Source organism: Simochromis diagramma, unplaced genomic scaffold (assembly GCF_900408965.1).
Source record: "Simochromis diagramma unplaced genomic scaffold, fSimDia1.1 OVJJ01000026.1, whole genome shotgun sequence".
Lineage (NCBI taxonomy): Eukaryota > Metazoa > Chordata > Actinopteri > Cichliformes > Cichlidae > Simochromis > Simochromis diagramma.
Window position 1 is genome coordinate 2,393,193 of NW_024386985.1, and position 13,794 is coordinate 2,406,986.

At 39.0% G+C, this 13,794-nt stretch overlaps 1 protein-coding gene across 1 annotated transcript in view; it reads right to left on the minus strand.

Moving 5' to 3' along the window:
- Positions 1–9,521, minus strand: part of podn (podocan) — a 31,067-nt gene extending 21,546 nt beyond the window's left edge. The window contains exons 1-3 of the mRNA XM_040040500.1: positions 9,374–9,521; positions 1,293–1,555; positions 1,112–1,205 (exon numbers count right to left, since the gene is read on the minus strand). Coding sequence (XP_039896434.1) covers positions 1,112–1,205; positions 1,293–1,550 — 352 coding nt within the window. The 5' untranslated portion in view covers positions 1,551–1,555; positions 9,374–9,521. The remainder of the gene's footprint in view (positions 1–1,111; positions 1,206–1,292; positions 1,556–9,373) is intronic.
- Between the last annotated feature and the right edge of the window lie 4,273 nt (positions 9,522–13,794).

A 13,794-nucleotide genomic window follows, 5' to 3' on the forward strand; every position in this document is an offset into this window, starting at 1 on the left:
GTAGCTACTTGACATAGTCAAACAGCATTTTGTTAGCAGTGTCTGAATAACAGTAAGGACCACATCTCCATCCAGCTGATCTAAGTGAAATTGGTAAGTTTACAATTAATTGCCCCTTGGGGATAAATAAAGTCTTTCTGATTGTGATTTTGATTCTGACATCTTTAATATTCTGCAGCTGTAAGCATCTAATCAGTTATTTATCTGGCATGCTAAATGTAGAAGTGCTTTTTTTCCTATAATTGTTTGTTCAAGTGTTCAACAACTGAAGATGCAGGATTTGTGTTATCTCTTTATCACTTGTAAGATAAGGAGCAGTTCCTCTCCAGCTTTCTCCAGCTTAATTTTCAGTCTTTCTCTTTTTTTTCTGAGGATAATATGGCAGATATCTATAAATTACATGGCTTGCTGCGTGGTACAGCTGCCAGGTACAGCCAGTACAAGAAGTTTGTGCTTCATGTTTGGTAAGTAAAGTTACTGTATTTTATTAGTTGCTTACTTAGCAATAAGTAGCAAATGTGTGTCCAATACACCTGAACAGTTTATAAATCCAGCTTGCTAGCATTAGCCGATAACTTAGCACACCATCTTACTGTGCACCAGAACCTTGACATGACAGTCTAAAACCAGCTTTATGGTCCCTATAAGACAGTAAGCTTTTCCAACTTTGCAAAACTTGTTCTAGATCAAGGCTAAGACTTTTCGATCAAAGGAAAACTGATTCTTATGTTCCCATTAATTGTTATTCATTTCATGAATGTGCCTTTCAGCCGCGAGGACCAGTTGTTAGAGGAAATGAACAAAACAACTGCATTTCCTCTGCTGCATTCAGGTTTATTTTGAAGGTATTTTGGTACCATAAATAGTTAGTCAAATTATAGATACTAAAACCAAGGCCAGACTAACCACTAATCAAAAATTGCAGACAGGCAAAAGCTCTAATTTCTACAAAATGGGTCAACACAGATCGACATCTGAGAATGAAAAACACAAAAAACAAAAGGAATTCGACAGGGCCTCAGAAAACAACCTCAAAAACATGTCTTGTAAGCTGTTCCCACTTTGAACAGCAGGTTCCCGCTGAGTGTTTAGATTGTGTGACAGTGTTTACCATCTGAGGTGAGCCAGTTATTCTGAAGATTAAGAGTCTCAAGCTGATGCAGATGGGAAATATGCTCGACCGTTATCTCCTCGATCTTGTTGTTCTAGCATCAGAAAACACAACACAGATTGTAAATGCAGGATTCCAAACTTTGGTTTTGTGTTGGTATTTATGGGAGTACATGAAAGACCTGTAGAGAGAGCTGGCGGGTTTGTTCCGAGAGCTTAGCAGGGAACTCGATGAGGTTGACTCCGGGGCAGTCCACTACCCTCTCTGCTGTACAGCTGCAATCCTGCGGACAGATTTCCGGCTCAGATTTCGTCACCTCTGTTGGCTCTTCCTCCTCCTCCTCTTCCTCTGGTTCAACAGAGGCCTGGCATTGCACCAACACCCAGGCCAAGAGCAGCACACTCAGGGCGTGCAGGATGGAATGCTTGAGAAAGGCCATCTCTCCTGTTGCACAAGAACATGGATAGTAAAGTTATAAACATCAGGTCAGTGAGTATTTTTTTCCTGGAAACAGGACCTCACACGCTACAGTCTTTGGCTATTAAAACAGTCAAACATGGTTACAATAAAAATACCGTCTTAATTCAGCTAGATGTGCCATGCCATGTATTTTGTTCTTTATTGTTCTTTGTTCACTTTAGTTTACTAGATTTCCCCTCGTGCTTGTACCCCCTTTGTCCCCCTCCACGTATCTGTGAGTCCCCACGCCTCGTTCCTCCTCCTCGTGTTTTATTTCATGTTTTCCCCAGCCTGTTATGTCTCTGCTCTCCCCGTGTTCTCTCCTCCCCTCCTGTCTGCACCTCTGTGTACTTCCTGTTTTACTGTGACAGTGTCCTGTCAGTATGAACCTAAACTGGGAGATTCAAAAGGAACTGACTGACGAGGAAACACACAGTCATGAGGGAGACGGGGACATAAATACACAGAGGATTAACGAGGGACATGGGAACACACGGGGAACACAGCTGACACAGATAATCATAACGAGACAGGGCCTTTAACTTCTGTCAGCAATAAAGCTGTATTTTCTATTTCCATTTTCAATTTAATTGGATAGAATTTATTTATATAATTTATATTAAAAAAAACATTTACTTATATAATGACAAAAATTAAAATAAATACTAAAGTTGAAGTTGAGCAGCCCTTGTAACAGTTGGGAGGAAAACCTCTATTTCAACAAGAAGAAACCTCCAACATAACTAGACTTAGGATGAGAGCATGTCTTTAAGCTCTATCAACAGATGATGTAAGGAAGGTTTTTTAACAGAAAACTTTCCTTTTTCCACGTGTGACCCAGTTGTAATCGCAGTTCATTGACCAGTCAGGTTTGAGCAGAAATTGGTTGCATGCAGGTAAACAGTCTGTGTGGAGAGCAAAAAGTGGAGTGCAACTGCCAAAATATGATGTCAAAAACCACTGGCTGTTGTCTGAAAACAGTTTAAATATATCTGCATTCATAAACACCATGCACCACCATGATCATCATCTTGATCTGAGAAACTGGCCTGCTCACATGCACTCCATGAATCGACTTTGAGTTTTTAGGGTGAGGTAATCAGATTCTTGACACCACTACAAAGAAGCAGTTGTTATATTGTGAGGAAAGAAAACAACAGGCCAGCAAATCTATAAATCTATACCTGCAAATTTACCATCCAGTCCAGCAGAGAAACAATTTGTGAATTCATAGATTCAAACTTATTTTTTCAAGTAGCAGATTGTTTTGTGGTCTATTCCAGGTCACTAAATAAACTACACTGTGAGAGTTAAATCTCTGCCATCATCACACATTCTCTGGTTTCGTTTTGACTGCATTATTTCAAAGCTCTGGAAAAAGATATCAACAGCTGAAGAGAAAAGAAATTGCTTTCTTACTGTATGTTTCCTGTATTGAACACCTCTTGACAATTCTTCCTGGTGAGAGACAACTGGCAACCTGACTGATCCTAAGTGAATGACTAAAAGATAAGAAAAAGAGCCCTGCTTCAAGAAGGTGTGATGACTATATATGATACATAAGCTGAAAGGGGACTGTAGATTTTAACACCAAAATACAATTAAAAGTAAGAAGTACGTTCAGTGTGTAAAACAGCTGTATAATTGCGCAGCTGTTTGCAGCCTCTGTTGCAGCACACAGGGGCTGCTGAAATGCATAAAAAGAATATTGGGAATCTGTGTGCACAGTTTGTTAAAGCAAGCAGAAAAGCATCTCTGCAGAGCAGAACATGGCTGTTTCTCAATCAGTGGGATTTCCACCACTAGTGTGGTTGGCTTATGTTGGCTTAACCCTAACACAAACACATGTAATGGTTGTGGAAAGCCATCTCATATTCTGCAGAGACTTCTACTTAAGTTTAGTAGAAAACTCTGGTTCGTAACCTTTTTAGCTCGGGTAGGATTTTAACGAATGTCTATCTTTAAGTCAGCTATTTTCTAATTAGACGTGCTGACTAGTAAACAGAACCAGCTGGGAAGTCAGAAACAGTTTGGAGAGGGCAGTCATTTTGAAAACAATACTCACTGCACGAACTATCTTTCTATTGTATTACCTAAATCAGGGGTGTCGAACTCCAGGCCTCGAGGGCCGGTGTCCTGCAAGTTTTAGATCTCACCCTGGGTCAACACACCTGAATCAAATGATTAGTTCATTACCAGGCCTCTGGAGAACTTCAAGACATGTTGAGGAGGTCATTTAGCCATTTAAATCAGCTGTGTTGGATCAAGGACACATCTAAAACCTGCAGGACACCGGCCCTCGAGGCCTGGAGTTCAACACTTGTGATCTAAATCAAGCCTGTAGCTGTGACTTCACTGGCCAACAGGCTCTCACAGGACACTAATTAGTACAGCTACAAACATGAAGTTTACAGCAAGGTTTAGTTATTATTGTGATCTGGAAAAATTTGCAAAATTCCTTCTGCCTCGTAGGTTTGATCCAGAATAATATATCTTCATAATTAAGGAATGCATTGTTTTTAAAAAGTTGTGGAGATACTTGTGTTTTACAGAGGATGAATCCCAATGACTTTGTGTTCTTCAAACCTTTGCACTGATTACCATGAAATTTGGTTAAGAAGTCCACGTTCCCCTCTGGATGACCTACAATAACTGTCGCTCATCAAAAGCTTCAGACTGGGTTTAGAGCAAAAATGTGGGACAAAAACTCTACTTTACAAACCAGAGATATGGAATTTGTAGAGTGTGTGCGTTTGTCAAGCAGCGAGTCATTCTACAATGTGCCTGTGAAGCACATTGTAGAAGGACTTTTGATCAGTTATTTAAGAATGATAAATGTTATTCTTTTTAAGAACAAGTTCTCAAAGGGTAAAATTGTGGCTCTGTGCTTTATGCTAAGATATAGGGAAATTAAAAGAGACATTTTTTTCTTCTTTTTTCTGTGAAGTTAATCTGGTTGAATGCTTTTCAGGTCTGACCTAAAGTAAACAATTCAATTAGCCACCTGGAATGGTCATTGTGTTAGCTTGCTTTAGAGATTTCCATCCAGGACAACTTGCAATCTGACCTAATTTTCCTTAGTTTATTAGATTCTTTCCTCGGCCATGGTGCCAGCAGCTAAATAGTAAAAATTTCCAAGCGTGTCTGCACTTGTCAGATCATCTGTCTTCCAAAGTTGGAAATATGTTCTGGAAAATTACTTGGGCTAATTAAGAAGCAAGGTCAGTCTGTGGTGAATTGTGTAAGAGATTCTTCAATCAATCCCAAATCATTGTGCAATGCTGACGTATTCTAAGTTTATCTGTCGTTTTTCACACATGTACAAGACATTGGTGCACATAATGCGATTCATCACTGTTGCTTTCAAATGCTGGCCTCAGTTCATCAATTTGCACATTGTATTTCTGTCATGGTCCCTGGTCTGGTTCCAGGGGTTTTGAGTTGCTTTGGTGTTTTGGGATCCTTGTTTATTATAATTTTAATTTCAGCTTAATTTCATTATGATTCTAAAACCTTGTTTTTAGTTCTAGTTACTGTTTTCTAATTATTGAGTTCTGAGTTATGTCTGCACTTGATTATAGTTATATTATTTATTTGTTTGATGATTCAAAACAAAAAAAAGAATACTTCAAGATCCATTTTGAAGAGTCTTGATTGTATGTATCACGTGAGGTCACATACTATTTTAATATTAGCTATACTGCTCACACTGACCTTACAAAAACTGGATTTAAATACTTTGTTTCTTATAAATGAAACAAGATGCAACGCTAACACTATGAAACTGTGCCCTCTGATTTCATTTAAAAGGTTATATGTATTTATCTGCAAGCACTCTTTAGTCCTTGTATTATGTGTCTCACCTGAAAGCAAGATCTTTTATTTTATTCAATAATATTAGTAATAATAATAATAATAATAATAATGACAATTTAGCTTTTTTTTGTTAAACTTCCTCCTTCTGTCTTGTCTTTATGTGTTCAGCTCTGATGTTTTTCATCCATGTTTCAGCATCTCTGATTTTTAATTATGATTGTCGTTCCTTTCCTGTTTTCTTCTGTTTAACTATTTTAATCTTGTTTTGGGGTTTAGTTCTGCCTGTTGATTGTCTTGATTATGTTGAGCTCTGTCTTGCTCCTAACCTGTCTCCACTTCCCTACTCAGCACTGCGTGTGGTAATAGTCCCATCTTCCCTTCGTCCTTTGACAGTGCATCTGCTTATCTAGCATATTCCCTGTTTGGTCTGAATTCATCAGTAAGCCTTTGGATTTCTGCTTTATGGTCATTGTGGACTTTGTTATTTCTGTCTTTGTGTGACTTTCTCCTCGTGTCATCCTCTGAAAACATACTGGGGTTTTCAACTCTGCACTTTTTAGCTAAAAGATCTGCATAGGAAAGCAGGGTTTTTAGCATGACTGGCTCTCCCCTGACACTACCTGTCTGTGATACCTTATCTGACAGAAATCTATGGCTAAAATCAGGTTCCTGGCTAAAAATGTGTACTATATTTGAGTTAATGAAAGATCAATTAACACAACTAATTGACAATACAAAGTTATGCTGGTGATTTTCCTTTGTTTCTGGGTAAAAACAAATTTTCATACACATTTCTTTCTATACAAGCATATTATTATTGTTGTTATACCTGGCAAAGTATAACCACTTCATTTGAAACATATAAGACAGATAATCAGACTGCACTGACTGAACCTGTAGTGTCCAGATGTGGGTCTTACATCATCCCAATGTTTTTAACTGCATACTACTGTTGTTTTTTCATGCATATAAACAAGAATTATAACTTCATTACAAAGGTTGGTATTTTCAAGATGAAGGAATGTACAAAGAAAAAATCTACACATCAATAAGAAGCTGATTTTATTACAGCAACATGATGTTCAGCTTTGGGTTTAACAGCTGAACATTCAAAACATATCATGCTATGGTACGAAGAGTAAAATGCACTTATAATAAACGTTTACATGAGATGTGTCACTTTGTCAGTTTTGTTGATCATTTTTGTAAACAGTCAGATGGTGAATCAGTATGAATTATGGGATGGCATTATTGTTAAATGTGTTCTCTGCAGAAGGAGTCAATAATGTATGCAATGAAGAGAGGAGAGGAGAAAAACTCTGCACTCTAAAAAGAACAGGGTAAAATGATTTAGGTTTGCAAAGCTACATCTGAGCAAACCACAAGACTTCAAGAACAATGTCCTTTGGACAAATGAGACCATAGTGGACATGTTTAGTCATAACGCACAGTGCCACATTTGGCAACCACCAAACACAACAAATCTGCACAAACACATACCAACTATCAGGCACAGTAATGGAGGGGTGAAGATTTAGACTTGTTTTATACCCGCGGGGCCTTGGCATCTTGTGGTCATTGAGTCATCAATGAACTCCTCTGCATGCCGAAGTAATCTAGAGTCAATTCTAGATAAGGCTCGTGCAAGCACAATGAGCCTGAGCACAGCAAATCTACAACATGGCTAAAAAAGAGAAGAATTGAGGTGTTGCAGTGACCCAGAAGTCCTGACCTCAACCTGACTAACATGTTATGGTGGGACCTTAACTCTACATAAATGAACTGAAGCAACATCGTAAAGAAGAGAGTGCCAGAATTGGATGGTGTGAGAGAGACTGATAAAGTCATACAGAAAACTATTACTTCGAGTGACTGGTAAACTTTCTAAGCAAAACTGACTATTAGACCACACCTCTGGATTTAGGCATTGGAGTCTTGAGACAACATTTCCATCAACAGGCCAAACTGAGCTATATAACTTAACTAAAAGTTAAGCTAGAGTGGGAGTACATTATACATGCTTCCTTTCCAGTGGCCAACAGGGACTGACTTCTGTAATTTAGAAAAACATTCAGTTTTACAGAGATCTATCAGAAAGTAGCCCACATGCTCACATGTAACCTCAGTAAACACTTTTTTATCTCTAAATTCATAGCTTCAAGTCTTATTGAGTACAATGTCAAGTTATTTCCAGCAGTGCAATATGAGTCCTAAGCATCCCAGAAATGACACAGAAAGTCCTAAAGTCAAAGATAACTTTTAAAAAGAGCAGTATAGGCCCTGAGGCCCTGATGGCAAAAAAGACTACATTTCCGCGAAAATGACGTCACTTCCGGTTTCGGGCAGGTAATGGCGGAAATGCAAAAGTTCGCGCTGACGTCTATTCCAACGTAGGAAGTGTTATGAACAGCTGATCGGATCGGTAAAGCGTGTTTCTGGAATATTATGTTTTTGTTCCTGCAAGCGCTTTTTATGCAGTTTTTGCAAAGCTTTATGTGGAAGGAAACCGTGACCTAGGACAAGCTGATGGCATAAGATGTAAGTACAACTCCTCCGGTTTCATATGCAAAAAAAAATTTTGCGCTAGCTTACGTGGTTGCAGTGCTACTGGGATTTAAAAATAGTTACGCAAAACAGAGCGTTCCCGCTCCGATCGGCTCTAAAGGGTTAATGTTGTAAATTACAATCGCCATGAAAGACCAAAAAGACACTAAGCACAGCAGTTAGATAATCCCCATGTGTCATGATGTTTTATGTCAAAAGGCTAAGATGGCAACAATAAACACAGTCAACTTGAGGCTTCATAATGGAACTGTCCTAACACATGTCCATCTTTTATATACAGTCTATACTTTAATCCAAACTTATTGTGTTGAATGATTATTCAAAAACCAAACAACCCTTTCAGATAAAAAATATATTTTTGACATTTAGATACAAGTAGGCTGTTAAATACTGCAAGAAACAAAAAAGAAAGGAATCATTTAACAGTGCATCACAATCCATTATATTTTTAAAGCAATTTCATGGCTAGCATTAATATAAAATGCATCCTTCCACAACCCTTTCAATCCACTAACACTGAATCCTGACGCACCATTCTGTCTAAAACAAATGAAACTGTGTCATGTACGCACCAGGTCAACAAGAAAAGAGAGACAACTCTGTGTCTGAAACTTCAATCTTCACCAACTGCACGGTCTAGTTGGGAAAAGAACATTTATCACCCATGACAGCTTGATCTTGTTTCATTTCAAATAGTTTTTCAGAAGAACCCCCAAAAATGCAACAAAAAAAACCTCAAACAAAAAACACATCGTGTGGTCTAATCGCTATAGGTCAGCACTGCTTACATGACACTTGTGCTTTGATAAAGCCAGGGAAAATTATCCTTCTAATCATCTCCTCTAATGCTGGCAGAGATACTCCACTCAAGGCAACTCTCAAGGTACAGGTATAAAAGCCATTTATCAGAGGAGCTCTTTCTGCTCGTCACTCCACAGTATCTATCAGAGGAACAGCAGCGCACACACGCAGAAAACTCACAGTACAGCATGCACACACCCACAGCAAAATGCACTTTGTACGATGTCGACAACAGCCCGAATCAAAACATCAGAGCATCCAGGGGTTAAAGAGGAGTTTAAAGCAATCGAGAAGTTGACAACACTATTGTACCTTATTATTTAGAGACTTGAAGTGAGAACAGCCTTTAGATACTATGCATTTAAAATGTCATTATTTTGTTTTCATGCTGTTTAGCTCGTTCTCAGCAGAGGAGAGGCTGTAAAGTAGTTTGACTATGCAGATTATCTAAAATGCAGATACCAGAATGGTCATGCATGGATGAATGACACTCAAAGCTCAGTCTAAGCTCATATAAATGCAACAGCCACCCATAAAACATGCGGCAGTAAAGTCTACAAAGTAAAATGATGGTCTCCTGCTTTACTTTACCCCTTCCGAACAATGTTAGCTGAAACGCACTGAAGTCTGACTTCCAGTTCAAACACAGGCTGTCCCATAGTAGGCTTGGAGTCACACAGCCACTCCAGATACCCTCCAGATGTGAGAGCGAAGTGGGAGTGGGAGAGGGAAAGTTAAGGGAAAGACAGCCAGGCGAGAGTGAAAAAGGAAAGGAGTGAGTAAGAGAGACAGCTCTGACCTGACAGGGAGCCAAAAACACAAATTCTTTCCTTTTTTCTCATATTTTTTCCCCATGTTTCCCTCGTTTTCTCCTCACAGCATGCCATTTCAGTTTAAATGTAATAACTTTGTGCTTTGTTAACTTCTGGTAAATTTGTGTCTGGATTTGACAACAACTAAACAAACTTAAACTGTAAAGCAGTGATTATACATTCAGTGTGTAAAAAAAAAATCTTGGATGCACTTGCTCAATCAGTCTTGTTCTCCAGGGCACGCTGATTTGTAAACCAGTGTAGTGCAGACTGCTGATAAGAGCGGCTAAAATAGCTATGAAAATCCAATCTGTTTACAGCGGTGTGCTCTCAGATAGCTTTCATTTGGGAGACAGACAGATTAGTCATCTGAAAATAAATTAAAAAGTGGAAGAACAGCATGCCAAAAAGGAGTGACAGGATATGATCTAATATCCCATGTGTTTCCAGACTTTTCGACAAGCACCTCCTACAGTAGTGTGTGAACATCTGCTACCATTAAGGTGCATCAGCACAATTAATCTGAATATAATTTACATGGCTTTGGGGATGATTTGATGCCAAATTATTGTCTTTTTTTTTATTATTTTGATTATGTGAGTGAGCAAGTTAATCTTTATTCACACAATTGCCTTTGTGTGTGTGTTTGGAAGAAAACTTAAGGTTTTGAAGTTTTGATGGTTAAAAACAAGCTCAAATAATCGCTAAATGATTTCTTGAATATGAAGAAGAGTTCATTGTAATCCAATGACATCAAATCTCTATACGGTAGAGCACCTTTGGGATGTGGTTGAATGGAACAAATCTGCTGCAAGTGTTTGGTAATATTGTGTTAGTATGGACCAGCATCTCTGAGGAATGTTTCCAGCATCTTGATGAATCTATGCCATAATTCATTAGGGCAGTTCTGTGGAAAAAACAGCCCCTGACCCCACCCACAGCAGAATTAAGACTCATCAGTCCAGGCAATGTTTTTTCAATCTCCTCGTCTAACTTTGGTGAGCCTAAGTGAACTTTAGCCTCTGCTTCTTGTTTCCTCAGCCAACAGGTCTGGCACCTGGCCGTGGTCTTCTGTTCCTCTTGTCCATCAGCTTCAAGGTTCAACAGAGTGTGTTCAGAGATGCTCTTCTTCATACCCTTGTATATAGAGAGTGGTTATTTGACTTACCCTTGCCTTCCTTTCCTTGAAGCAATCTGACAAGTTTCCTCTGACCTCAGACATAAACAAAGCATTTTTGTCCAAAATAAATGCCAATCACTAGGTATTTTTTTCTTTTTCAGAACATTTTCTTTTTTTCTTAAACTCTACAGATGGTTATGCAGGAAAATCCCAACACATCAGCAGTTTCAGAAATACTCAGACTAGCCCATCTGGCACCAGCAACAATGCCACATTCAAAGTCACTCATATGACCTTTCTTATCCATTCTGTTGCTTGGTTTGAAGACCTCACTTTAAAAAGGAGAGATTGTTTGGGAAAACTGAAAATGACAGGACTGGAACATTCACTTTAATTTTTAGAGAGTAGTTGGTATGGATCTGTTAACTTTTAGGCTCTTTCAAGGATATTTGGTACTAATTGAGGTTATTTATACCTGTAAATACAACAAAAATAGTCTCCATTACATAGACGTGAATCATGTCACATTCGTTCTGGGCTAATTTTTTAAAAATGACATGAACGCTTACACAACTGTCCAAATCACCCTTAATTCACCTTACATTTTGGCATTGCCTAACAGACTTCACAATATGAATCTACGAAGGCTATTTGTGCTGGAACTGCAGATGCTGAGTGCAGACAAGAATAAAGGCAGTGATGAATGCTCACGCTGCACTGAAAGATACCGGGCCTCTTGTGGTTGTAGCAAACTTGATGTGGTTTGGGAGTCTCACTTACTGATCACATGAGTTGCTGATTTCAAGATAAAAAAAAAAAGGGGGGGGGGGCAGAATTGGGTTTACAGCCTCGAATCTGCTCTCGAAATCGGCGAAAACACACTCTGGTCCATGTTCTAGTTATTACTCATCACATTATTTGGCAGGCTGTTTTTCCCTCAGATGGGCTCCGGTCGGTGGGACATAATTTTATGTAATTTTCCACTAGTGCAGTGAAACATGTTCAGTCTTCTAAACAATGTCCCTTTCAACAGATGCATTTTATGGCTCTTTGAACAAGTTGTAGGGTAAGATTATAAAGGGATCTTGGGACATATACTCTGATGAACATTAGTAAGCCTGCTGCATTTAATTGTGGACGCATTCAAACACATTCAGCATGTTTTGTTTATAAATTGCAGCTGGGATAGTGATTGCTCTTTTTTGCATACAGCTGAGATCCCATCTGCATTCTTTTAAACATAACTTTTATTAGGATAACACCCTCAATCCAAAGAGATTTTTAAGGTGTTCCACAAAAAATAAGGGATTCAAGTCCCACCGACACAAGTGTCCACTAAAGCTGCTTTGGACCATTAAAAGCAATTCTAATTCTCAAGAATGAGAATTATTACATCATGTAGTTTTTATCAAATACACCAATCACCACTTTATTTTTTGGTGTTGTGGTGGTGATAGTGGTGGTGCTGAAGGTTTAAAACACCCTGCTCTTTCGAAACAAACCTAGGAGAGCTTTTTGGAAAACATACTGTTCTTGCAGCAGATAATTATTTTCCAGGACATTAATGGCCCATATACAAGCTGTGTTGCGTAACTGGTACAAAGTAGCAAACATTTTATTCAGGTCAGGGTCACAGTGACCACAGAGCAAGCAGAGACATCATGGAATATAATTTATAGCTTTATGTGATGCACTCACAGATTTAGGACTGCATGCACATAAAGTTGGAAAACCAACAAATGTCATCCACAGAGATCGTGACAGAGACAACAGGGCTCACCATGACAGTGGCCATTTTGACTGTATGTGCTGGGTGTCACATGTAATCTCTTGAAGAAGAAAAAAGAGGATGGGGGGCTAAGTCAACAGCATACAACTAAGGCTAGGTATGGATGGATGCAAGTTGGTGCTAATAATTAAAAAAAATGTTATGTACTTGTTAGCACTAATTGAATTTGCAGATAATTGAGAGATAATTGACTTGACTGGACAAGTTCAGCGACTTCAATAAGTTGAGGGGACATCTAGCAGACAGTTTGCAGTGTTACCATCTACCCTGTTAATGAGTCTTTGCAACCCCCTAAAATGAAACATTTAGTTCTTAAAGGTACAATGTGTAAAATCTCACTGCTTGATGCCAGGAGATCAAGTGCATCATCACAGCTACGCTGCCCACGGTAGGCCAAACAACTCTGGCCTCCGTTCATCTGTAGTGAGTGTAGGCTGTCAGCCCGCTGTTAACCTCAGCTGGAGTCCATGTTCATTTACTCTGCAGGAGGCTCTGAAAAAGGAGCCGACGAGTCTTTAAAGCTCACTTCTGTCTAATGTCAGCAATACTGAGGTGAGTTGTTGAGAACATCCTGTTTTTTGTTTTTTTGCTTTTAGGTGGCATTAGTAAAACTTTCTTTGAAGTGCAAATCTAATATTTTATTCTCTGGAATAAGCAGTTGTGACAAGATCGGGAATAAATGACATGTTTATTCTCATTTTTGTGTTGCACTGGCTATAGAGTAATTGACCCATCTTCAGATCTACCCAAAAGTGGCAACTTCAGGAACTCTGGTTTTTGTCATAATTGACTTTGCTCAGTTTTTTCCTCTGGGTTGCCACCTGAATGACATGTTTGATAAGAGCCTCCCTTCTTGATATATATCCATCCATTCTCTGCTATAGGGCTAACAAGCATGTCTTTGGACTGTGGGAGCCAGAAGCCAGAGTACCTGGACAGAACCCATGCAAATTCCACAGAGAAAGGCCAACACCGGCTAGTGGATTGTAATCCAGGGTGTTTTTGCACCATGTGAGGTGATGATGCCAACCACTGTGCCATGTACTACCACAGCTCAAAGTAAATACTAAGTGCACGATTTCTATAAAGACTACTGCAGGTTTTGCTGTAAAGACGTGATCACATGACAGTGAATTCACTAAGGCTACATTGTCAAACTTGGAGCAGAGCCACAACAAACTGTTCTTACAGTCTGAGCAGTGCTTTTCGTGGCAGGTTCCATCACCTTTCTTTGTAAGCTGGTAAAGTGCGTCGTAACTTTCCTCTCTTCTTTTAGCAAGAATTTTCTTTATCATTTTATTCACATTAATTAGGCCTTTAA